The 25,042-nt window shown below is 51.7% G+C and overlaps 2 protein-coding genes across 3 annotated transcripts; both read left to right on the plus strand.

The window, feature by feature from the left end:
* The first annotated feature begins 1,301 nt into the window (after positions 1-1,301).
* LOC119100849 (transmembrane protein 39A) lies at positions 1,302-14,628 on the plus strand. Of its 2 annotated transcripts, XM_037224012.1 has the most exons (11): positions 1,325-1,383; positions 1,645-1,720; positions 2,349-2,428; positions 3,301-3,493; positions 4,047-4,186; positions 4,923-5,021; positions 8,132-8,223; positions 9,292-9,455; positions 10,636-10,820; positions 11,666-11,786; positions 12,510-14,628. In XM_037224012.1, the coding sequence occupies exons 3-11, from the start codon at positions 2,355-2,357 to the stop codon at positions 12,747-12,749; spliced, it is 1,308 nt and encodes a 435-aa protein (XP_037079907.1). In that variant the 5' UTR covers positions 1,325-1,383; positions 1,645-1,720; positions 2,349-2,354; the 3' UTR covers positions 12,750-14,628. The 2 variants fall into 2 exon arrangements, with proteins under 2 accessions (XP_037079906.1, XP_037079907.1); XM_037224011.1 differs by lacking the exon at positions 1,645-1,720 and having other exon boundaries at positions 1,302-1,383.
* Positions 14,629-20,590: 5,962 nt separating this feature from the next.
* LOC119100333 (ankyrin repeat and LEM domain-containing protein 1) lies at positions 20,591-23,131 on the plus strand. Its single transcript, XM_037223435.1, has 3 exons — positions 20,591-20,667; positions 21,494-22,197; positions 22,244-23,131. Exons 2-3 carry the CDS (start codon positions 21,538-21,540, stop codon positions 22,721-22,723), a joined length of 1,140 nt encoding a protein of 379 aa, XP_037079330.1. The 5' UTR covers positions 20,591-20,667; positions 21,494-21,537; the 3' UTR covers positions 22,724-23,131.
* Positions 23,132-25,042: the final 1,911 nt, after the last annotated feature.

Genomic DNA, 25,042 nt, shown 5'->3' on the forward strand with positions numbered 1-25,042 from the left:
GCAGTTAACCTCGGATTAGCACAGGGATCCTTATTGACGCAACAACATCACTGATCACCTCAGACAGTCCGATAGTTTTCACATGGACTCCAGTTCCATGTTTTTCTGTGTTCTTCAGAGATATTGAGTTCTCCCTGACTGTAGATTGCAGATGAAATGGGGTTCATAATTTGCATTAAGTTGGCTAGCCCATGTTCGTCTTATAATGCTCAACATCCTGTCAGAGCTGATTACTGATAAAAAAAACTGCGTAGCATGGTGTTGAACATGCGTGCTCGCAAGTCATAGCAATAACAGCCTCGACCCCCGGCGTTGCAGTCTCCAGGCCGTCCGGCGCCGGCCTTTGCGGCTGTAGTATTGAGCGATGGCCAATGAGCGAACGAAAAAGATGACGCATCTTAAGGGAGATAGCTGGTTAACTAGGTAAATCGGCATGCATGTTTAACGCAGTGCAAAAGTAAGCTCAATGCAACCATAATCTGAAAAGTGTGTGTGTGGGGGGGGGGGCAGTTAACATCGCTGGCCTCCCACCTTGAAAAGTGGGGGGCATAGCCCCTTGCCCCCCCTCCCCCCCCCCGTTTCTACTCCCATGACGACTCGCACGTCGGCGCCACATACGCGGCTGCTGACCCGTGGACACCGGCAGCGTCGCGCGGCACCAAGTGTGTCGACGCCCACCCCAAGGCAGTATCATACATCGTGCCCCTGGACGCCCACAACAAAATCTGGCACAACGGCGGGTGAATCCCACGACACTTGTCCCACGAACGCTAGGGAGAAAGGCGGTTCTGCCGATACTTGGCGTGAGTGCGGCAGAACCATCCGGGCCGGCGGCGACGTCGCGGCGGTCGTCAGCGGTGGGCCCACGCTCTACAGGCTGTCCGAACGGATGTCGCCCATACACATCGGATGCGACTGCAGCCGACCCTCGCGGGGAGCTAGAGCGCCGGGGATACAGGAGGATGCGGCCTCTCCATCGCTCGGTGTGAGCGCGGTGGACCGTCCGCGCAGGTAGCGGTCGTGGAGGTTGGCCGCGGGAATTTTTCCCTGCGGGAAACTCATAGAACAGTGTAATAAAAGAAATAGGTGTTTAAGGATCCTTGGCATGTGACATTATCTCGTAAAGCCGTTTGAGATGAGCTCGCAGCTAAAATTTTTCCTTCCGAGAGGATCCACGGAACCCCTTACCTGTGCGTTGCAACTGCTCAGTCAAAGCGAGTCTATGTTTATTGGCTGTGCCAATGTGGTGGCCGGCTCTGCGTATCAGCAAGCGGACCATTCCAATCAGCTGTCCACGCTGGTCCTGGACTGTTTATGCCCTCGTTGCTGGGGTGCTGTAACAACCCGAAAGCCGTCAATCAATTGCGCGCTTGCCTGAATTTCGTAAGTGCGATATTTTGTTGGTGAAGCATTGCTGTGTAGCCATAAGCCGGGCTATGGCATGAATGTCAGTTCGCTACATGGGCAGCCTGGACGCCTCACACTAAGACGACAATAGTGCCTAGAGAGCTCTTGTAGATTTTTGCCATTGGTCATTACTGATGTGTCATTAATATTGCTAATTTCTTGCAGCGTGATAAACTGGTTACAAGGAGTTGCTTATAATGTTTAGCCTGTGAATGGTTAATTTGGCTTAATCAACAGGAATTCATTTATTCACCAAAATGGATGCAGAATTGAACTGGGCAGCTGCAACACAAATGTGAAATTAATACAGAAGGTAATCCTGGTTATATACCCTTTTGAGCACACATACTCAAGCTAAGTTTTTGTGTGATGTGTGACATGGTCCCAAGGTAAACTTGTTTCAAAGATTTCTGGAAATGTCTGATCTTAGTATCACATTATAAACACCTTCAATCACTAGTTCACTAGACTAGTCCACACATTGGTCCCTGAACACCAAATTGGGAAGTATGTTAAATCAAATACTGAGTGTGCAGGGCATACCATTCTGACTTTACATATATGTGAACTTGATGTGCATAATGCACCTTATTAATTCCCTATACTTTTGTAGCATTTATAATAGCATGTTCCAGACAATAAATATATGGTGCATGACAGTTCACTTCACTTACCATTACCAGTTTTGCAAGTTGACATTCAATTAATGCACTTAGCATCATGTGTCAGTGAGTTCCAAAAGTAAGCAGCCTTCAAACTGTCATCACTGAATGTATATCATTTTCCTAGATGTTAGTGTAAAAATCTCCATTGAAAACTGAAAATTGTTCCATGCGATTGACTCTGGTTGTGCCACCTTTGTGACACTGGTGTCTAGTTCTACCTGGTGCATTAGGTCAGTTATATCACTAGGTTCTAACCAGCATTGGGGTGTGTGCCAGGGGGCCATGGCAGGTGGGCGCCGAAACCTGCCACGTGCACCTCTGCCCAAGACGCTGCTGCCCGCTGACATCCGCACCAAGTAAGTGTGCTAATCTGGAACCCAAAAGGCACCCAACTGCCAGCCTTACTGCTGGCAGGAGTGTCCCCAACAACTTTGGCACACTCCATTGGTCTTCAAGATCAATGTGTCATTGTTGAGCTTCAAAGCCTCAAGACTTTCCCTTCATGGTCTGTGTGGCATGGATGGTGTGATATGCTCCCCTGTGAGTGCTGTCTGTAGTCCAGCTGATATGAGTATGAGTAGTCCATCTGATGTTATGAAGTAAAAAGGCTCCAAGTCAAGGCTGTATCATACCATATAAAGTTTTTGACAAATTGAAGGTATCTTTACCACCTGGAGGATGCAGAGTTGGTATGTAGAGTCATTCATCATGCAGTGCTTGATTGCCATCAGGCTGCTCTGACCTTCCTACAGACAAATGCCTGGTTGGCTTTAACAGATCACTCGATTTGAGTGATGATGCCATTTTTGACCTGTAGGGCAGGTGCATGTCTGCCGTGGAGGCTTGCCCTGGACCGTTTTGTCACTGGGGCTTTACAACGCACTCAGCTGCTGAGGCTATATGGCGTCGCCTGCCTCTCACCATGGCAGGAAGGGCAGGCACCGCGGGGAATCGAACCCCGTACCTCTGGTTTCCCAGACGTGCAGTGGTTAACGCAGACGCGTTAACCACTACGCTGCCGGCACCCCCGTGGCAGGTTCCTCACGTGCAGCACATGTGTATCCTGGAAATTTCGTCAGGGCTGTCGTGGAAGGGCGGTGGAGCGGTCGGGGCAGGTCTCTTACGTGCAGCACGTGCTCACCCCAGAGATACCCCAGGTCTGTGGGGGAGGAGCGGTCTTGACAGGTCCCCTGCCTGCAGCATGTGCTCACCCCGGACATTCCGCCAGGTCTGTGGTGGAGGAGCGGTCGTGGCAGGTCCCCTACCTGCAGCACGTGCTCATCCCGGACATTCCGCGCGATGGCGAGCTCTTCTTCGAGGCGCTGATGGTGGTGTTTGTGTGCACCGGGCTGGGCCTGCAGTACCTCAACATGTACCGCACCATCTGGTGGCTGCCACACTCCTACACCGCATACGCTATGGTGAGGGTCCCCCCCGCGCTTTACTATGTACCATTTAAAGTATGCTGATATCCTAGATTATGACGGTATGGAGAACAGCGTCTCACCCCTGTCACATCCGATTTGATTTCACGTTTCGTCTATTTGATGTTTATGGTTGTCCCTCGCCCCCTGTGCTGCACGGAAACACTTGCTGGCCGAGAGCGGTCGCTGGCCTCCAATATTTTTTGTGGTGCGTGCCTTTTTGAACTACGAGAGACATGCTGCTGAAAATTGTCATAGCTCGCTCTGTTGTATCTAATATTCATTGTGGGATTTTTTGGTCGTTACTTTTAATATGACGTGAGTGACATTTTCGTTTTCGGACATTCTGGTGGCGTCAAGAAGCCCACTGGCGCGCTATTGTTCCAAATTATCCATTATGAAGCACTGAGCTGCTTGCTGTATTTGGTGTATGGACGTATTGTGTTGTGTCTCCATGGATGTTGCATGACTGAATGCAAGCATTTTTCTGTCATGTGACATGCGGCTCTACCGTATGTTGCACGCCCACCCGAGTGCCCGGCCGTTTCAGAATCTGTACCTGATCGACACGGACGTGGCTGGCTTCGTGCTGACGCTGCTCTGTCGCCGCTTTGTCTGGGCCGTGCTGAAGCATATCAGTCTCAACTACTTGCCGAGAAAGATCGCGCACTTCATGTACCTAACGAGCCGGTGAGTGCAATGCCCCGGTCCCGGTCCCGTTCCCGTTCCCGTTCCCGTTCCCGTTCCCGTTCCCGTTCCCGTTCCCGTTCCCGTTCCCGTTCCCGTTCCCGTTCCCGTTCCCGTTCCCGTCACCGTCACCGTCACCGTCACCGTCACCGTCGCGGTCGCGGTCGCGGTCGCGGTCGCGGTCGCGGTCGCGGTCGCGGTCGCGGTCGCGGTCGCGGTCACGGTCACGGTCACGGTCACGGTCACGGTCACGGTCACGGTCACCTGTCCGACTGTCCCGCACCGTCGGTCGTGTCACGTCCGACTCTTCCGGTGCTGTATTCCGCTCCATCCCGTGGGATCCATTGCCATTCCATACCACGTAATCCAATCCGTTGCCATCTCCCTCAGCTGCGTTCGGCCCCGTCCTTCCCATCCGCGCACCCCAGGGCACCCGTCGGTCCCGCCTTCTCCGGCCTCTCGCGCCACCTCCAGGCACTGGGTTTCGCTGGTCACGCCGGCGGGACGCGGTCGACTGAATATATTTTAGACCCGTGCCGGGTCGCGGCAGACGCGCCGTGCTGACCCGACGGAGATGGTACAGGCATCGCGGAAGGCGTTCAGGACTTGTGGACTTGTGTCAGCATTCACTTCACAGCGTTCAGGACTTGTGTCAGCATTGTGGTTGGTGAAGTGTGTGGATCACTTTTTGAAGATATATTTTTTCACTTGTGAAATGCTGACCGGCCGAATCTTTCAGGGTGCTCGTGCTGCTGATAGTTTTCTCCCTGCTATCCTGGTTTACGTATCAGATCTTCATGAAACACCACATCGTCCACATTCTCTACTTGTATTACTTGTAAGTATTATGCTATCTGCTCATGTATCGTGTTCTACCCTTGCAACGTAGAGCTGCCGGGCAAAGGTAAAACCATATATATTGCACTTTCTTGCAAATGATAAATTTAGGAAAGCCGATTTTCCGTTCAGCGGGCGGGCTGATTTTCCGTTTGGTGCAATAGCTTGCGTCACAAGTGCCGCACCATAAGAACAAATCATATGACTGGAACCGCTGCGTACAGTACATTGGATGGTACCAAAATGTTATCACACTGTGCAAGCTATTTTCCGAAGTGTCGAAATGCTTTTACCTAGACAAAATTTGTCCCACCAAACTTCATTATGCAAAGGGAAAAGTACGTATGTCTCTTGCAGGGTGGCACATACGCATCTGTTTAATTTTGTGAACTGGGGATCGTTGGCAAAAAACACATTTCGCCGACGAATGACACACGTATTTTGCCGCAAATAGATGCAATGCATTTGATGCACTAGTGCTTTGAAATGCATCGGCAAAAGAATGTGCAAGCCTGAAATGCAAGCCTCTTGCAAGCCTATTCCCAGCAAATACACACATTCAGACATATTTTTAAGGTCCGCTGCGCGTTTCATACCAATTTTGTGAACTCGCTATCATGTTTATTAACGAATTAAATGATGGCATATTCATTCCACTGCTTGGAAGCATTAGTTAAACGAGTATCAAGTAAACATCAGTTATATTGTCAGTACTGAGATACTGGGTACGAATGGTTGCTTGATATCGTCGTTTAACCATTGTCTCTTGGCATATCGTAGGTCGATAATTATCAGCCTAAAAACTATGAACTCATCATGCCAAAAAACCAGGAGCCCGAGGCCGTTTCTGTTATATCAAGTTCATGTGTTCCTGTTCACATGCTTCCCGAATCCGTTAAAAAGCCGCAGCCTCCAACTGTTATTTGACCTGACGTAAGCCATCTACGTTGCAGCGGTGCGTATACATAACGCTGCAATCTTAGATGCTTTGAACTTTGAAATTCGTACGTTTGCCATCCTAAAACCTTCCCAAATAGTTACCAAATATTTCATTCGAAATATTCGGTAACTAACAAGATTTTGCAGTCAGCTGTCCCCATGGAGATATTTGTCCTGTCATTCGAGCTCAAGACGCACTCAGCTTCCAAGGCTTTATAGCGTCGCTGGCCTCTCACCCTGGAAGGAAGCGTGGACTCCGCGGACAATTGAACCCCGTACCGGTGGTTTCCCAGACACGCGGTTTAACCACTACACTATCGGTACCCACCAGTAAACTTCCGTGGGACATACGTGAACGCGGTGCCCGGCTACCGGACACTGGCAGGACAATGGGCACGGCCAGGTCACGTAACAGCGCAAATGATCGCTGCTTGCCTGAGTGAAGAAGAAGCGGAAACTGACTGACCACCAGAAGTGGCCGGTTAAGCGACGCAGGGTCAGCTGTCTGCGTTCTCTCCAGTGCACTGCGCGCCTCTGCTAACCTTGCAGCGACCTTTTTTTGCGTCTCCGCCCTGTCACCCTGTTGGTGCTCGCGTCGATTGTCTGGCCACGTCTTCCCGGAACTGCTTATGAGCAAGCATAGGATGAAGCGATGTGGCGCAGTGCTTTGGAAACGTTCCCAGCGCACCAGCCATTCTCGAGGCAGGTTTCAGTTCTGGGTGGTTTGATGAGTCGCAAATTCTCATCGTTTTCATCAGCGTCGATCTCTGGACCCGTCGGCTGCTCCCTTGTCGCGATGATCCCTCCACCCGTCGGCTGTCCTGGTGTCGCAACGATCTTTGGACCCGTCGGCTGCTCCGGTGTCGCAACGATCTCTGGACCCGTCGGCTGCTCCGGTGTCGCAACGATCTCTGGACCCGTCGGCTGCTTTGGTGTTGCGACGATTTCTGGACCTGTCGGCTGCTCCGGTGTCGCAACGATCTCTGGACCCGTCGGCTGCTCCGGTGTCGCAACGATCTCTGACCCTCGGCTGCTCCGGTGTCGCAACGATCTCTGGACCCGTCGGCTGATCCGGTGTCGCAACGATCTCTGGACCCGTCGGCTGCTCCGGTGTCGCGACGAGCTCTGGACCCGTCGGCTGATCCGGCGTCACAACGATCTCTGGACCCGTCGGCCGCTCCGGTGTTGCAACGATTGCTGACCCGTCGGCTGCTCCGGTGTCGTAACGATCTCTGCAGCCGTCAGCTGCTCCGGTGTCGTGACTATCTCTGGACCCGTCGGCTGCCTCGGGTGTAGCGACGATGTCCTGAGGCACTCACGTTTCTGGGGACTCCGTCAGAAGCACATGTTTCTACACTGCAGCGTCGCATGCAAACGTAAATGCACGTATGTAGTGTCATCCATGCTGTGGACGTTTCAATTTGAGACATACGTGCTTTTACCTGTCATGTTATACGTTTTTGTCCGAAAATATTTTTTCAAAATAATTTCTCATGAAAACGTCGAGCTGCACAAATGAGGAAAGCGTCAGAAACACCATAAGTTGGGCAATGAGATGATTTTAAAAGTAAATTCTGTCAAAAAATGACACGCTGTTTTACCTTTGCACGGCAGAGAGGCAACATCGCAGCCTGAGGCATAGCTAGAGGCGTGTGCTGGAGGCTTCTTTTGATTGTTTCTTAGCATGTCGTACTGTTGGCAACCGATGCCGGACGACGTGTTGGGACGGGCCCGTGCCCCTGATCGCCCTCATCCACCGTATGCGGTTGGCTCTCCGTCCGTTTGCGCTGCGAGCGTAGATGACCGGATAGGCCGTTGCTGGCGGGCGTTGAGTGATCCGTTAGTAGAGCCACCTGGTGCCCCTGGTGCAGCTACGGCGTTGTCGGTCTGTCTACGGCATCTGCGTCGATCAGGATCATCATGTCAGTGCAGACGGCCCTGACGCACTCAAACAACGCTCGCCAACGTTTGTGCACATAGGATGGGTATGGCTGTGTGCCTATGGCGGGGCTGCGGCATTTATGCGCATTTTCCCGATTCAGAACACGCTAGATGCGCAGTTCGTTGCAAAAGTAATGGTAATCTTACTGCTTGGTTGATGTTATCACCACTAAATGTCGTTCTGTGCTATACTCCTGTTTTATTTCGTGAAGTCGTGACCTTCCCTCACAGGATTGTCATCTACTTCATCATATTTGGGCCGTCCCTGGAGCCGTTTCTGGACCTGATACCGGAGTACTCCCAGATGCGACAGGGCACGTCAGGTATGTACAGTCGCCGTGTCCTCGCCACGACCAGCTACGAGCGCTGGTCCAAGCATCCGTACGGAAAGGAGTGTTGCTGTATGAGTGAGGTGTTGGTGCCTTGTAGAGCTGAGAAGAGCGCAGTGGTAATGACCGGAGCATTGCCTGTCGGGGTCCGCAGTGACCGAAACATTAACTGGGAGTCCGCAGTGATCGGACCATTAGCTGCCGAAGTCCGCAGTGATCGGAACATTACCTGCCGGAGTCCGCAGTGATCGGACCATTGCCTGTCGGAGTCCGCAGTAATCGGACCATTACCTGTCGAAGTCCGCAGTGATCGGACCATTACCAGTCGAAGTCCGCAGTGATCGGACCATTACCTGTCGGGGTCCGCAGTAATCGGACCATTACCTTTCTGAGTCCGCATTGACCGTAGTATATAAGGTCTAAGTCCGCAGTGACCAGAGCTTTACCTGTTGGAATCCGCAGTGACCGGAGCATTACCCGTCGGAGCCCGCAGGGATCTGACTATTACCTTGCTGAGTCTGCATTTACCTGAGTATATACTGTCTGAGTCTGCAGTGACCGGAGCATTGCGTGTCGGGAGTCCGCAGTGTTGGAGAATATGTGAGGGATCTCTGCAGAGCAGCCAGAGGCCGTCACACAGTTCAAAGTACCCGAAAAGTGTGGCTTAAAAGGCGGAGTTGAAAATTGCATGGGCATTGCATCACTTGGGATGCTGGTCTCATGATGTGTTAGTTTTCTACTATGAGGAACCGTAGATCGGGAATCGTTGCGAGTCCAAATCAACCATTAAGAAGAGTGCATGTTAAGACACCTGTTTTCATCGGATGCTGTGTTCCACGTATTGCGTTCATAGCCAACTATTATTGAGCTGGTCCACTACCTGTTCCTGCCGTTTTGCTGTGAGCACCCCACGGACCGCGCTGTGAGTGAAAGGCTCTTGTTTGTGGCAGTGTTCTCTGTCGTCGGTGACGTTGTTCCAGTGAGTGACAATTACAATTCCGTGTTCACCGTATCGCGCGTCGCTGCCGGTCTGCGTTCGTCACCGCCACCGTTCCGCTGCAGTGAAGCCGCGCCCCATCTACCACGCGTGCACCTCCAATCCCGAGGGTATTCGTCAGGAGGTGGAGGTGCTGAAGGGTGACTTCAACGCCAGGATCAAGCAGACGCTGTTCAACGCGCTGATGGTCGGCTACTATGTCGGCATAGTGCCTCTCTTCTTCGCCCAGGTACTGCTTCCGGTGGTGAAGCGTTAGGTAGTCTGACTAGGAGACAGGTTTTTGTGCTTCAGGACGGACGCATACATTGCCTTCGAGACGCATGTCCGGGCGGAATAATCTGCATTCCCAATTCCTTTGCATGCACTCAGTCAGTTCGCTGGGAGACTTGCTGTGAAAACCATGATCGTTTCCGCCGGCTTGTATCTACCTGTGCGAGTAGGAAGCAACGTGGGCCGTGTCATACCCCGTGCCATCGAACGCTCCAGCACGATATGCTGAGCTTTGTCCAAGAACATTTTGCAGCACTACGCGTTTTGTCCCTTTTCCTATAGTTTATTCAGTGCTCATCATGCCCTGAACTCCTGCAGAACACACAGCAGTGCTACACTTACTGAGTTTTTTTCCAAAGCATGTTGCGTTACGACACGTTCTGCTTTCTGTTACGGAGCCAGCTGGAGTACGACCTGCTCCTGCTTTCCTTCTACAGTGCTTTGCGGTACGACACGTTATGCGTTCGTTCCAGAACACCCTTAAATACAAACGTTGACTTCGTTCTTGGAACACTTGTGAAGCCTGTCATCCACCCCAGAGCACGTTGCAGTACGGCGTGGTCTGTGTTCGTTCTAGACCACATTGTAGTGAGACACGTTGTGAACTTGGCTCCCAAGGATGAAGTATGTTACAAATGATGTTAATTACGACACGTTCTAAGCCCGATCTCATGGCGTGCTGTATTGCGCCACATTCTGTTAGTTCCAGAGCGCGTTGTAGCACGACACGCTCTGTTCGTTTCTGGGCGCGGTGGGATACGGCACGGTGGGATAAGGCGCGAAGAGATGCAGCACGATGGGTTACGGCCCGGTGGGATACGCCACGGTGGAATACATCGCAGTGAGATACGGCGCGGTGGGGTACACCGCAGTGAGATACGGCGCGGTTGGATACATCGCAGTGAGATGCGGCGCAGTGGTATATGTCACGGTTAGATACGCCGAGGTGGGATGCGCCGCGGTGGGATACGGCACGTCCCGGGCTTTTTCAGAGCACTTAGCATCGTATGATTTGCTCTGCTCGATAGGAAGCGTGCAGCACGTCATGTTCTGTAATACGTTTTACAATACATGCGGTACGGCGCGTTTTGAGCTCCGTCCCGGGACGCAGTATGACACGTTCTGTGCCGGCGTTGCAGAGCACGCTGCAGTACGACACGTTCTGGGTGACGCAGCACGCCACGTTTGTGTTCCTGTCCAGCATGACGCTGTACGTGGTGTACTGTTTCCCGCCGCGCTACTGCGACATCCTGCACCGGTCGGCGCTCCACCTGGGCACCTGGTCCCGCGTGGACGACCGGCGCGCGCACATCTCCTTCAACCCGTGAGTGCGCCGAGGGCAGTGGGCGCGGCCCGGCGGCCGGTGCGCGGATGTGCGTGCCAGCGCAGAGGAGGCGGCGACCGGCGCCCGTGTGTGGCTTGTGGATAGGTCGGTCGGGCAGCCATTGCTGCGCTGACCCGCAGCTGGGCTGTGCGTGTCATGAGCGGGGTTGAAAGCACAATGCCGAGCTGAACGACCCGGCGCCGCAACAGCATCAGACCATTCGATGGAGAGGGGAGCAGAAACGAAAGTGGGCCGATCTGTGCGGTCAGTCATGCGCATGCGAGCGCATAGCATGACGCTGCTGCTTTGTGGACAATGTCAGAGGACTATGTCAGGTTTCAGCAAACAGGGGAGATTTACTCAATGAAATCAACCTACACCCTCCAGAAGTTACTAAGCCACAATCTTAATACAATTCATAATGACGTCGGCAATCGAACTAGAAACGGCAAGTGTCGCTTTTTGGACCCGCGCGCTTCGAATATTACTTTGGATTCTGAAAGATGGGGCGTTTTCGTCTCCCCAGTTCACCGGCATCGAGCCCAGACTCTTGTGACCAGTGGCCGTCCAACATACCTTGTTTTGGTCACAGTGCGTGTTCTCAGACACTTCACTCGTTACACAGTCAACTTCACGATGGCGGCATTCACGACCACTCGTCACCTGGCTGCTCCAACATTGCGAGGAGCGTCCTACTAGGGTAATAAGAGACCAACATCCCTATCGCAGTGACAGCCCCTAAGATAGTTTCAGCCTCTCGGACGGCAGATTTTGGGACGGTTGGGTGGGACAAGCTCCGATGTCACGAAGCGCCGGCTTTGGTTTTGACGGCGGTCTGGTTCCAGGTGGAGCCGTGACCAGCTGTGGTCCAAGGGCGTCCTCACGAAGCACTGCCGCGAGTTCTACCGCTGCGACGCCATGTCGGCCGCCGCGGAGCCGGGCAACTCGCACCACGAACGCTTCTATGTGAGCGCCGACGCCTGGCGTGTGTGTGTGTGTTCCATGTGCTCTGTCTCCCCTGCGGCTGGCTGCTGACGGCTCGTCGGGTCACCCGCGCATCCTTGCTACCGTGTGGCTGGACCGTCACGGGCATGGGTTGTGTCGAGGCATTTGATGCCAAAGTGTCTTTCTGGTGGACATGTTTCTATTTTTCTCCACATCACTAACATCTGGCCGCTGGTAGATAGTTTACGTGGCGTTGTCAGATGGTGGTTTGTCACAACGCTGTAGGGGCGAAACCAGGCTTTGCGACAGGAGGGGATAATTTGTTACGAGCAGGTCCGAGCTCTATTGGCAGTACTAACGCACGGCGAACAGACCAACAAAGCCATGGATGCTAATAGCTACATTATCGAGCGTATCAATGGGCTATCAATGGTGGTTTTCTTCGGCTCTTTAGACAATTATTTCAGCTGCGTGCCGTACATATGCACTCCATCGCCAGTCTTGTGACTCATGTACGACTGTTGGACTATATATGTCGCTCTTCTTGGTAGGACGTGTGCCTTTTAAACTATAAATAGTTTGTTTGATCGGGAGAGGGGGCTAAGTGTCTCGAGTCCACCCCCTGGCTGCGCCACTGCAGCGTGGGCAGTAAGCGACCCTCTCCATGTGCCGATGCCCGGGACGGGGCCGCTGGACGCCCGGCGGCCACCCCCGCTGCGGCTGACCGGGTTTGGCCGTCCGCAGATGCTGTTCTACAACCCGTCGCTGCCGCAGTGCGTGGCACTCGGCCTGCAGGTGTGTGCCGCGCTGACGGAGACGGTGCTGCTGATTCGCGCCGCCGAGTGGTATCAGCTCATCTCTGGCTCCGTCCTGCTCTTCATCAGCTTCTACCCGCTCTTCAAGCTCTTCAGAGACTACCTGGTCCTCTGCAAGATTTACAGTGCTGAGCGGCTCATCCTCGAGAAGCACGCGCCGCCCAGCTGAGGCTCGTCGTGCTCTCCATCTGCCCCTGAGCCGAGGTGAACTCGCCCGCGGTGCAGACCTCCCCTGGAGCTGTGGTGAACTCGCCCGCGGCGCAGATCTCCCCTGGAGCTGAGATGGACTCTCCCACGGTGCAGACTCCTGGAGCTGAAATAAACTCGCCCGTGGCGCAGACCTCTCCTGAAGCTGAGGTAAACTCGCCCGCGGCGTGGTTGGCCGCGGGGAAGCGAGGCGGGCTGGCCCAGCGGAGCGCTGCAGGCGGGACAGAAAGGCACAGGAAGAGCCAGGCTGCGTATCCTGGCCCTGTGACCTCACGCGTGATGACCTGTGATGCAGCACGTGTGCAATGTGCTCGATCTTGCATTTTTGTGTTTGGCGTGCTGCTGCCATGCCATGTTTTGCTTAGACTGCCCGGGGGGACACAAAAAGGATGGCTCGGTTGCCGTGGTCGGGCGGGTCTTGCACCTTTGATGTATCAGCGGCGTGCTGTGTCCGCGGCGGAGGTTCCGTGCTTGCTTCGTCACCATCTGACTGAGATTTGTAACACTCTGGCCGTCGCAGTGTGCTCTCAGGGACTCTGTGAACCGATGCTGTCTCTGCGATCACCGGCGGACATTCCCGTTGGCTTACGAATGCGGGCCAGCGGCGGGCCAAATCATGTGCAGAGCTGGCCCCTGACCTGCCAGCCTAATGCCTGCCATACGTGGTCAGATGAGTATTCGACGGAGCATGTTCGGGTCACTGCTATTGCCTCAACGTTTTACGCCGCAGGGAAACGCCACGCGAGGTGTGGTTTTGTGCGGCTGTAAATAAAGCGCGGGCGAGATATACAGATAGTTGTTATCGTTATCGCATTCACTGCTCGGCAGGAAAATCAGCTTGGTGCTGTTGAGTTTGCTGTTGTCCGTCTTGGACGGTGACTTGCTGATGTTTCGGACAGCTGGCGAGGCGTACAGCTAGCTGGTGGTGACACCTAAGGAACCCACATTCTTTGCAGGTGAAACCCACTGTATTTTCATTATATCATGCAGGCCATTTCACGCATACAAAGTGTCAATGATTTTGTGTTTGGCGTGTCCTTGCCATGCCATTTTTGGTGAGACTGTCCGGGGGACTAAAAAGGGATGACTCAGTTGCATGAATAAAGCATAAAGGGCGTGTATAAAATGTCATTGATTTTGGAATACAACGGAGGTTTTCCACCAAACATGACTTTTTGTGAACGGGTGTGTCACGTGAGTGGTGCCCTTGCCGTGTTTACAATTTCGTCGCCGTTAGATATTCTGATGCTTGGAAAGTTTATCTTGACCAGAACTTTTGTGGGATATGGAGTTTTCCGTTCTTTGAGGCAAGAGTTCTATCTCTAGGGAAGACGTTGACAATTCAGGGTTCTGTGACGGACGTTAGTTTTCACGCTCGTGAAAGTGCTGATGCTTGAAATTTTATGGTACCGATGCGTTAACAGTCCTTTGCCCTCGCTTTTAACCGTGCAGATAACTAAATATTGCAAGACAAATGTCGTTCTCGGTGTTCTCGTACCATAATTGACCGTACCGCGCGTTTCCGGAGAAATCCGCACTTGTTGCTGCATAAATCGCCTAACCTCTACGTCATTTGAGCATTAGGTTGATCTTGAAAGGTAACCTGGATAGGTCAGGACTTTTTGACGAACGCTGGTTTTTGCGTTTGTGAATATTGTCTGATGCTTGCAATTTTGAAATCGGCCGGCGGTTTCGTGGTGATATGAAGTTTCCTTTTCTTTGGTCTCGCTAATGGCGTTGAAGGTTACATGACATTGCAAAATAAGCGTTTGTCGATGTCCCCGTGCCGTAACTGACCACGTGGCGTTTTAAGAAAAAATGAAACTCGTCGCTCAATAAATCGTTGACTAAATCGGCTGAGTTCCCCGTCGTTTGAGCCTTCGTTCCACCTTGAACGGCTACCTCGAGAGATGAGAACTTTTTGCCGGATGCTAATCTCTTCTTTGGTGAATATTCTGGTGCTTGCGAGCTTAAAACCGGCCGGTATTGTTGTGATGTGGAGTTCCTCGCCCTTTGAGCCTAAATTGAGCGTTCTAAGGTGACCTTGAGAGTTCAGATTTTTTGTCGGACGCTACTTGCACTTGTGAATATTCTGATGCCTGAAAGCCTGACATCGGCCGGTAATATTTTGCTGATATGGAGTTCCCCGTTATTTGAACTTGAGTTTCATCTTGAAGGGTGGCCTTGAGATGTCAGGAGTTTCTGGCGGACGCTAGTTCTCGAGTTTGTAAATATTTTGACGCTCGCAAATTTGAAATCAGTCGGTGGCTTGTTGGTGATATGGACTTTGGCATCCTTTGGATGGGTTATGGATTTTCCCGTCCTTTGACCCTGCTTTTGACGTTGAAGGTCACACGTCATTGCAAAATAAACGCCATGATTGATGTTACGTGTCATAAGTGATCAAATGCCATGTTTTTAGAGTAATCGGAATTCATTGCTGAATAAATCCTCCACTCCACACCGAAATAGATGCCAGAAGGAAGCGTGAGATCGATTCTGCCTGATTTGTATGCTCGATAAACTAAAAAAAAACTACTTTAGAGGACGGCATGAAATGAACCGTCGATGCTCATCATTTCACAATGATCCAGTGAACTCTTTCCAATCCGATAGAACTGGGAGAGTTTGCTAGAGAGTTTAGGGCACCGCGACAACAGACATAGCAAAGATGTGTGTCAAGACAGTCCACGGTCAGCCCACCCTCAGACCACGGTCGGCGCATACAAGCGGCCCTTCAAAAACGCTCAAAATGTGATATGTCAACGGCCCGTATGAACTGAACGCATCTATACACTCCAATGCGCGGGAATACAGAATTTTAGCTTCTGTAGCTAGGTCCACAAAATCCACACGCCATCAGTTATTACTTAACCAAATCAAGAAGTCACATATTTAAAATGATCTGCTTTGTCCACTTGAGTCAATAGTGTTATGGCATTTCTCGAAAAAGTCCCAGAAACTTGGCAAAATTGCGTAAAGTAAATTTTCCAGACAAGCCAAAGCTCTGCCCACGCTGGGCTCACGGCGGCCGATGCGGGCGAATCATTCTCACATACACTTTCGCTAGCCATGTGGAACATCCATTTCTTTGCAAATAAGACCGGAGAAAGCAGGTTTTTATCCAAGAACCGGCGGTGAGACACGTCACCAAAAGTGAAATTTCACCGAATATGCTCGTGTTGCAAATCGAACGACTCGGCTTGACATGCTGAATCTAAATATGGGCCTTGTTTTCTATCGGCAATTTTGGCTGCTGAGGTACAGTTATGTGAAATCAATGTTCACCTAATGCGTTATTGCCCACTGAGATTTACATTGGTGGAAGCCATTTGGACTGATTTCGTTGGCCCCCATAATTTTCCTGATTCTCAGACAAACCGCACGTGAACATCTAATACACTAGTTCCCATGCAAATTAGGCCGGGGAAAGCAAGCTCTCACCCGAGAACCCACGGTGAGATATCTCACCAAAAATCAAATCCCATCAAATATGGTCAACGATACAACAATTCGCCTTGACTCGACTCGTGTGGGCCGTCTCGGCACACATCAATATTAGCTACTGAGTCGACGCTGCGCAGCCTATGGGGAGTGCAACGCCCGGGCGTATAGGTTTTTGTCACTGACGTTTGAGTGCATGCTTAAAATTTCGTCGCATAACTTGTATCACTAATAGATTTAGGTGTTTAAATGTAATTATCTTAGAAGTGTCATCATTTGCGTACACTGGTGGACCTCGGCGAGAACTTAGCCGCCGAGCTAGTGATCCGCGGATTGTGGAGACTGCACCGTCTCGTGTCGAGGTTTTTGTTGCCAAGGCCTGCGAGCACGCATGATAAAAAACCACGTTACATAAATGGCGTCACTAATCGATTTTGACCGAATGTTGAACAGTTCCAGACAAACACGGCTTGGTCATGTTAATACACATTGTTGACCGCTCGATCTACAATCAAGTTTTCATCTTCAAGTTTCGACCAAACATATCGATCTACAATCTACCTTTGCGATCCCCTTAATTTTTGCAAAATCCCAAGTCAAAATCTGACAAAGTTTCTGAATTCCATCGCTTTAGAAAGAGCCCACTAAGCCATTGTATAAGGGCGCCCAGTATTTAGTTCGTGCGGTCGCTCAACGCCTGCTTTCTGTAGTCTATTGACTTCAAAATGTAAACAGAATTGATCTCACGGTAGCTTCTGGTTTCTGTTCTGGTTACCATAGGCGGATCCTGGAGAGGGGAGAGGTCACGGGACCATGACCCCAAAACCACTGAAAGTATGTTTTGGCCCCCCACAACATTTCCAGAACTTTATAAAGGCTTCGTCTACTTACCGTCTGTTTTAACTTTACCTGTTTCAACTGTTTTGCTCTAACTTCTGTATAAGATTCAAAAGCATTTCGGTGTTTTTCTGTTTTGAATGGTGTCCCTTCAAGATACTCGCGAGAGGCACCATGCACTGAACCTCGGATCCCACACCAGCCAGCTGGCAACGAACGGTTGCCCCCCCCCCCCCAAAAAAAAACTCCAGCTAGATCCGCTCCTGCTGGTTACAAGGTAAAAATTACAAAAGAACGAAGAAAACTGTGTCCCTTGTCAACAAGTAAGCTATTTCCAGGGATTTTTGTTCGGGGGGAGGGGCACCATAAAAAGGGCTTTTGTCCACCCTGAGTTCCCCCTTGGCAAGGCTCTGGCTACCCCCCTGCTTGCATGCAAAAGCAGATTAAGTCGTCTACGTTGAATGGTGGGTAATTAAATGTCCGTTAGGCAAATTCATACCCAAGGCGGGCAGCTTCCCGGAGTTTTTTTTTCCTGCGGTGGCGTGGTGTAAGGAAAGGCAATTCGGAAAAAGATGCTGTTACAGGTGACCAACACATGTTTTACACAACAATTATCAGTAATGCTGATCTAGAAATATGCAAAAAAGCAGCCATATAATCAGTTCGAAGTCAGTAATGTGGGAGACAGCCGGGCCAGGGCAGTAGCCGCCGACAGCGGACGGGAGTAGGGCTCAGATAAGGAATATATGATAGTACGGCCTTTATTCTGTGGCTTGGTTCTTACAGAAGAATGTTCAGTTTTGTGGCTTTTGTCACATCGTTTTTGTCACTTGCAAGCTTCCGAAATGGTTTCCGCCTAAAATGCTGCGACAAGTCAGACCTTTTGAAAAGGAGCCAGCAAAATGAAGGCGCATGTAAAATTTGTCGCAATGTGAGTCATTGAATCACTTTCAAGATTTTCAGCAGCCTACGTTCAGGCAGTATCTTGTCATCTACCCTGTGGGGATGGATGCCTCCTCATTGACCCGAAATGCTTACTCACTGCTGGAATTCCGGCTCCCCATGAAATACCATGTTGAAATGGACGAATAATCTCGGGAAGCTGAAAAGCCCTATTTGTCGAACGACATAGAAAATCGAATAGGCAAGATTGTGCACCGGTGAAAAACAGCTCTAGGTTCATATCTAGCAAAGCAGACATGACATTCGAATAGAGTGATAACAGCCTCCATCTGTACGCCCCCCCCCCCCCCCGGGCATTGGGCTTGCTGTCCAGAATTCCAGAAAAAGTTCCTGAAGTACGCCCTGAGTGTGTACCCCCCCCCGCCCTCAACACTTTTTGAAACGTTCCTACGCCTATGGCCGGGGTCCCTGCAATAATGCGGGGCCCATGTATCGGTCAGAGGCCCAGGACATAACAGGGTGTTCTGTGTCAACAAGGGGTCTCGAGTTGCTCAGGGGAGACCTTTGCTCAACAGGGACGGAGACGGAGCTCCGAGTGATAGAGGGCCTCTTGCGTTGGCCGGGGCCTTCTGACAATGCAGGGAAACATGAGGACTTGTGATGAGTGTTCTCAGTGAGACAATGGAAGGATTCTGTGCCAGCTAGGACCCCCAGTACCGGACGTTGGGCCTCCGACCCAATTCCAGCATGGGTCCGTGAAGCCGGAATGGAGTCTATGTGCCAGTTATTGGATCACTTGCGACGATCCGGGATGCTGTAGCATTAATAGGGGCTCCTGCGTCGATCCAGGGCCAACTGCGTGGGTCAAAAGGCCTTCCGCATAAGGGTGGGGACCAATGTGGTATGATGTATGGCTCTAATGGCCCCCGGATCGACCAGAGGATCTCGCCTCGCATTGCCAGAATGACAGCCGGAAGACACCCGGTGCTGTAACGGAATGGCCCTCCAGCCATTGACCGGACACAATGTGCGCTCCCCCCCCCCCCCCCCAGTGTTTTACTCAAGGGGTCCCCTTGCACGAAAAAAGGGATCTCATTCGTCTTGAAAAGATTGGGTCGAAATGAATTCGACAGCAAATAAGGTCGGCTCACGTTTGCCTGAGAGTTTATTTTTTGACAGGCGCAATAAGTGAAAGGAGTTACATAAAGCAAATTGTGCCCGCGCGCCCGAAATCTCGGGAACAGGGGCAGCGATGGCCTGGGCTGCAGTTTTCGTAAAATCGGATGGCGTTGGCCACTACAAGAAATACCTGACGCAGGCAGCGTGCGCACGAGAGCGACCGTCGTTGAACAATGCTTTCGAATGTCCTAGAAAATTAATTCGCTCCGTTCGAAGGTTACACTAGGCGTATCTTTTATGCAGCCCTAACCATAGATATTCTGTCATTACCTTTCCGTTATGCCACCAGGTTCCAGCATCACAAAGTGGTGCTGGAGTCTGGTGGTAGCTGGTGGATAGGTAGGTTTGCAGCACCACAAAGTGGTGCTGTAAAAGTCAGTCCGTTCAATTCATCAATCTAAAAATTGCGCTATTGACATATAAGCCCTGGACTACCTCCTTTTTGTACGATGTCATGTCTAAGAGTGTTCAAAGATACCATCTTTCAGATGCATGATCATTTTCGTCGGCCCCGGCCACGACTTATGTTATATGCCTGGCAAACGATGTGCGGTCTCGGGAGACTGCAACGCTTGGTGTTGAGGCTTTTGTTACTTAGAATTGTAAGTGCTCATGTTCAGAACTACGTTACATGATTGGTATCAATTACTGATTCTGACTAAATGTTTGCCATTTCCGGAAAAACATGGCTTGGCCATGTTAATACACACTGTTGACCCATTTTGATCTACATTTTTCGTTCACGGAGTCCCCTGCATGTCTGTAAAACCTAGATAAAAATTTTGACGAATGTTCTGAGTTCTGTCGGTTTAGAAGGAGTCCACTGAAGCATTTCAAAGTGGAAACACCGACGATTTGTTTCATGCAATCGTTTAATGTATGTTCCTTCAGTTTATTAACTATAACATTCATTCAACATTTATCTCTCGGTAGCTCCAGGCTTCTATTCCAGTATTCCAGATAACTTCCAGATAAAACAGAGGATTTAAAAACTATAGCAGAGAAAAGGATGCTCTCATTAACAACTGTGCCTAAGCCGGCTATTTTCAAAGGGGGTCTTTGACTATCACAGGGCCCTTTGTCAAGCCTGCGCCCTCATCCCCCTCCGCTCCCTCGTAAGAGCTCTGGCCGCGCCTGGCCAAGGCCCCTGAATATGACCCCCCGACCAGCCTTTCGGGCCCCTAATCGTAGGTCCTGAGTAGCTCGTGGGGCCCTCGGAGCCCGAGGGGGGGGGGCAAATGTTCTCTGCGTCCCTCCTCCCGTCTCCTCACGTGGCATAGATCATTTGACGTTCTGTGGCATTTATCGCCAACCGTTCTGAATAAATAAAGAAGAAGAAAAATGTTCAAAAAACAAAGCCGTATTGCTTGCATATTTGACGCGTTTGTTACAACAACTGCGCAAAAAAGTGGTTTACTCGGTAAAGCAGATGAATGTGGCGTTCGTAACGAAAGGCTTAGTACAGCGGGGACGACCTGTTCTAGGGCCTTGCTTAGGACGGCAATACCAGTTAATAGGTGAGAAATGACGGAAGTGACCTTGAACGTTTGTTAGTCAGTGTTATTCAAAAGATTGGTTTACCACACAAGCACTATGTCTGGGACTAGATGAAAATTGTGATTGTATGTAAAAGCCCTCTTACCTGAAGGCAATGTGCCATGAAGTGAATAGTGTTAAGAAAAAGTTTTATTGGTAGTACTCTTCAGGTTGAGCTACTGTGTCCAGATCTCTGTGACCCTTATGTAAAGAATCCCTTAAAATGTTGATGCTATCAGCTGCCAAAACCATCTTCATTCCCAAACATCCCTGACTTCATCTTTGTTCTCAATTCTCATACTGTGTATAGTGCTATTTACAGAATTGTGCGTAGGCTAGCAATTGTGATTTTTGATGATGCACTTCACAGCTTCAGCCAGGAACTATGAGCTGCAATTTAAATAGTGTCAGTGATCTTGAATGAGAAACTCTTGTCCCTAAATTTCCAAAATTTGCATCAAATTGTCAATTCTAACCCTGGACCTGTGCAAATTAGATTCTGTCCAAATCTGTCATTTTTGAAGGCTGGGCCTGATATCTGTCTGTGAAAAAGGCCTAAGCCAGGCTATCAAGATGTGCTAGGTTTCTCTCTACTTGTCAAATCTAAACAATTAGGTGTGAAATTCTTAGCATCACTATAGAATAGTGAAGTGCAGGAAGTAGCTTTTCATAATTGATGGTGAGTGAGTATATGTGTATCAAGTAAACTGTACCTTGATAAGTTTCAGGTATGGATTGACACAAAATTTTCAGTGTTTTATTATTGATAAATTTTCATCTGTAACACTATTCCGTCTCCAATTTCAGGGAGCAGACAGTAAGCCAGCAGGAGGCCTGCTGCTGCAGGAGCCATGTTTTTCCAATCAGGATGTGAGAATGGAGACATAGACAGCGTGGTCAGTGAAACTGAAGAAGAGCCATTCAGTCTGCTGGAAAACATTTCACAGCTAACACTGTCATCAGATGGGGTGCTAGATGAGGCGTGGCTGGCTGACAGCTGCCTGTCATATGCCGACCGCTCGTCCGTGACGTCGGCCTCCGACACGGACCTCTCCCCGGACGGGACCCTCGCCGCCAGGTCCGGGGACTCAGAGGAGGAGCCAACAGCCGGGGGCGACACGGCGCCCTGCTGCCATGGCCTGAACAACCTGAGCACCGTCTATGAGCGGAGCGGTGACGCCACGGGTGATGGGAGCCTTAACGCCACCTGCGAGCCCGACGTGGCCAGCGTGGCGTCTGACTGCCAGTCACGCTGGTCTGACTTCGTGTCGTCAGACGAGGAGTACTTCACAGCCGACGGCGGCTCGAGCGCACCGCCGGCCGCCGAGCTAGCGCGCCGACTGCGCGAGCTGGGCTACTCGCCGGGCCCAGTAACGGCCGACACGGTGTCGCTCTACCGGCGCCGGCTGGCGCAGCTGGAGGAGCACGCCGCCCGCTTCACGCCGCAGCTGGACGCCTGTCTCCGTGCGGCGCCTGCGCAACTGGGTCGGCTGGCAGCGCTGGAGGAGAGCATGGCGGCGGCGCTGGGAGGCCGAACGGCGGCCGGCGCCGGCAACCGCTGCCGCGCGCCGCTCCTGCTTCAACTATCTGCTGTTGGACCCACGCGTCACGGCGCGCGGCGGGTCGGGCGGGCCTCTGCCGTTCGCCACCTTCGTCGGCGCCGTGTTCTACGTGGGTAAGGGGCAACAGAGACGGCCATACAGCCACCTGGTGGAGGCGACCGGCGCGCCGGGCGCCGCCGCCTGCGCCAAGGTGGAGCACATCCGCGCCATATGGCGCGCCGGCTTCGGGGTGGTGCTGCTGTGCGTGTTCCAGCACCGGCTGTCGGCCGAGGCGCTGACACGCGAGGCGGCCATGATCGACGCCATTGGGCTGGCCAACCTAACCAACGTGCGGCGGGGCGATTACTACGGCCCGCCCAAGGGCTGGACGTCGGCAGAGCGCCGCCAGCTGGGCGCGGGCCTGCTTCACAAGGCCTGGCGCATCTACCTGGTGGAGGGTGAGACTCAGCTGAAGCCCGAGGACATCGGCAAGTGATCCTCTGATCCGCGCGGCCGGGCGGCAGACCCGACTGAAGCCCGAGGACATCGGCAAGTGATCCTCTGATCCGCGCGGCCGGGCGGCAGACCCGACTGAAGCCCGAGGACATCGGCAAGTGATCCTCTGATCCGCGCGGCCGGGCGGCAGACCCGACTGAAGCCCGAGGACATCGGCAAGTGATCCTCTGATCCGCGCGGCCGGGCGGCAGACCCGACTGAAGCCCGAGGACATCGGCAAGTGATCCTCTGATCCGCGCGGCCGGGCGGCAGACCCGACTGAAGCCCGAGGACATCGGCAAGTGATCCTCTGACCCGCGCGGCCGGGCGGCAGACCCGACTGAAGCCCGAGGACATCGGCAAGTGATCCTCTGACCCGCGCGGCCGGGCGGCAGACCCGACTGGGATACCAACCTCCATCTGTACGCCCCCCCCCCCCGGGCATTGGGCTTGCTGTCCAGAATTCCAGAAAAAGTTCCTGAAGTACGCCCTGAGTGTGTACCCCCCTCCGCCCTCAACACTTTTTGAAACGTTCCTACGCCTATGGCCGGGGTCCCTGCAATAATGCGGGGCCCATGTATCGGTCAGAGGCCCAGGACATAACAGGGTGTTCTGTGTCAACAAGGGGTCTCGAGTTGCTCAGGGGAGACCTTTGCTCAACAGGGACGGAGACGGAGCTCCGAGTGATAGAGGGCCTCTTGCGTTGGCCGGGGCCTTCTGACAATGCAGGGAAACATGAGGACTTGTGATGAGTGTTCTCAGTGAGACAATGGAAGGATTCTGTGCCAGCTAGGACCCCCAGTACCGGACGTTGGGCCTCCGACCCAATTCCAGCATGGGTCCGTGAAGCCGGAATGGAGTCTATGTGCCAGTTATTGGATCACTTGCGACGATCCGGGATGCTGTAGCATTAATAGGGGCTCCTGCGTCGATCCAGGGCCAACTGCGTGGGTCAAAAGGCCTTCCGCATAAGGGTGGGGACCAATGTGGTATGATGTATGGCTCTAATGGCCCCCAGATCGACCAGAGGATCTCGCCTCGCATTGCCAGAATGACAGCCGGAAGACACCCGGTGCTGTAAAGGAATGGCCCTCCAGCCATTGACCGGACACAATGTGCGCTCCCCCCCCCCCCCCCCAGTGTTTTACTCAAGGGGTCCCCTTGCACGAAAAAAGGGATCTCATTCGTCTTGAAAAGATTGGGTCGAAATGAATTCGACAGCAAATAAGGTCGGCTCACGTTTGCCTGAGAGTTTATTTTTTGACAGGCGCAATAAGTGAAAGGAATTACATAAAGCAAATTGTGCCCGCGCGCCCGAAATCTCGGGAACAGGGGCAGCGATGGCCTGGGCTGCAGTTTTCGTAAAATCGGATGGCGTCGGCCACTACAAGAAATACCTGACGCAGGCAGCGTGCGCACGAGAGCGACCGTCGTTGAACAATGCTTTCGAATGTCCTAGAAAATTAATTCGCTCCGTTCGAAGGTTACACTAGGCGTATCTTTTATGCAACCCTAACCATAGATATTCTGTCATTACCTTTCCGTTATGCCACCAGGTTCCAGCATCACAAAGTGGTGCTGGAGTCTGGTGGTAGCTGGTGGATAGGTAGGTTTGCAGCACCACAAAGTGGTGCTGTAAAAGTCAGTCCGTTCAATTCATCGATCTAAAAATTGCGCTATTGACATATAAGCCCTGGACTACCTCCTTTTTGTACGTCATGTCTAAGAGTGTTCAAAAATACCATCTTTCAGATGCATGATCATTTTCGTCGGCCCCGGCCACGACTTATGTTATATGCCTGGCAAACGATGTGCGGTCTCGGGAGACTGCAACGCTTGGTGTTGAGGCTTTTGTTACTTAGAATTGTAAGTGCTCATGTTCAGAACTACGTTACATGATTGGTATCAATTACTGATTCTGACTAAATGTTTGCCATTTCCGGAAAAACATGGCTTGGCCATATTAATACACACTGTTGACCCATTTTGATCTACATTTTTCGTTCACGGAGTCCCCTGCATGTCTGTAAAACCTAGATAAAAATTTTGACGAATGTTCTGAGTTCTGTCGGTTTAGAAGGAGTCCACTGAAGCATTTCAGAGTGGAAACACCGACGATTTGTTTCATGCAATCGTTCAATGTATGTTCCTTCAGTTTATTAACTATAACATTCATTCAACATTTATCTCTCGGTAGCTCCAGGCTTCTATTCCAGTATTCCAGATAACTTCCAGATAAAACAGAGGATTTAAAAACTATAGCAGAGAAAAGGATGCTCTCATTAACAACTGTGCCTAAGCCGGCTATTTTCAAAGGGGT

This window comes from Pollicipes pollicipes, unplaced genomic scaffold (genome assembly GCF_011947565.3).
Source record: "Pollicipes pollicipes isolate AB1234 unplaced genomic scaffold, Ppol_2.1 Scaffold_4881;HRSCAF=5763_pilon_pilon_pilon, whole genome shotgun sequence".
Lineage (NCBI taxonomy): Eukaryota > Metazoa > Arthropoda > Thecostraca > Pollicipedomorpha > Pollicipedidae > Pollicipes > Pollicipes pollicipes.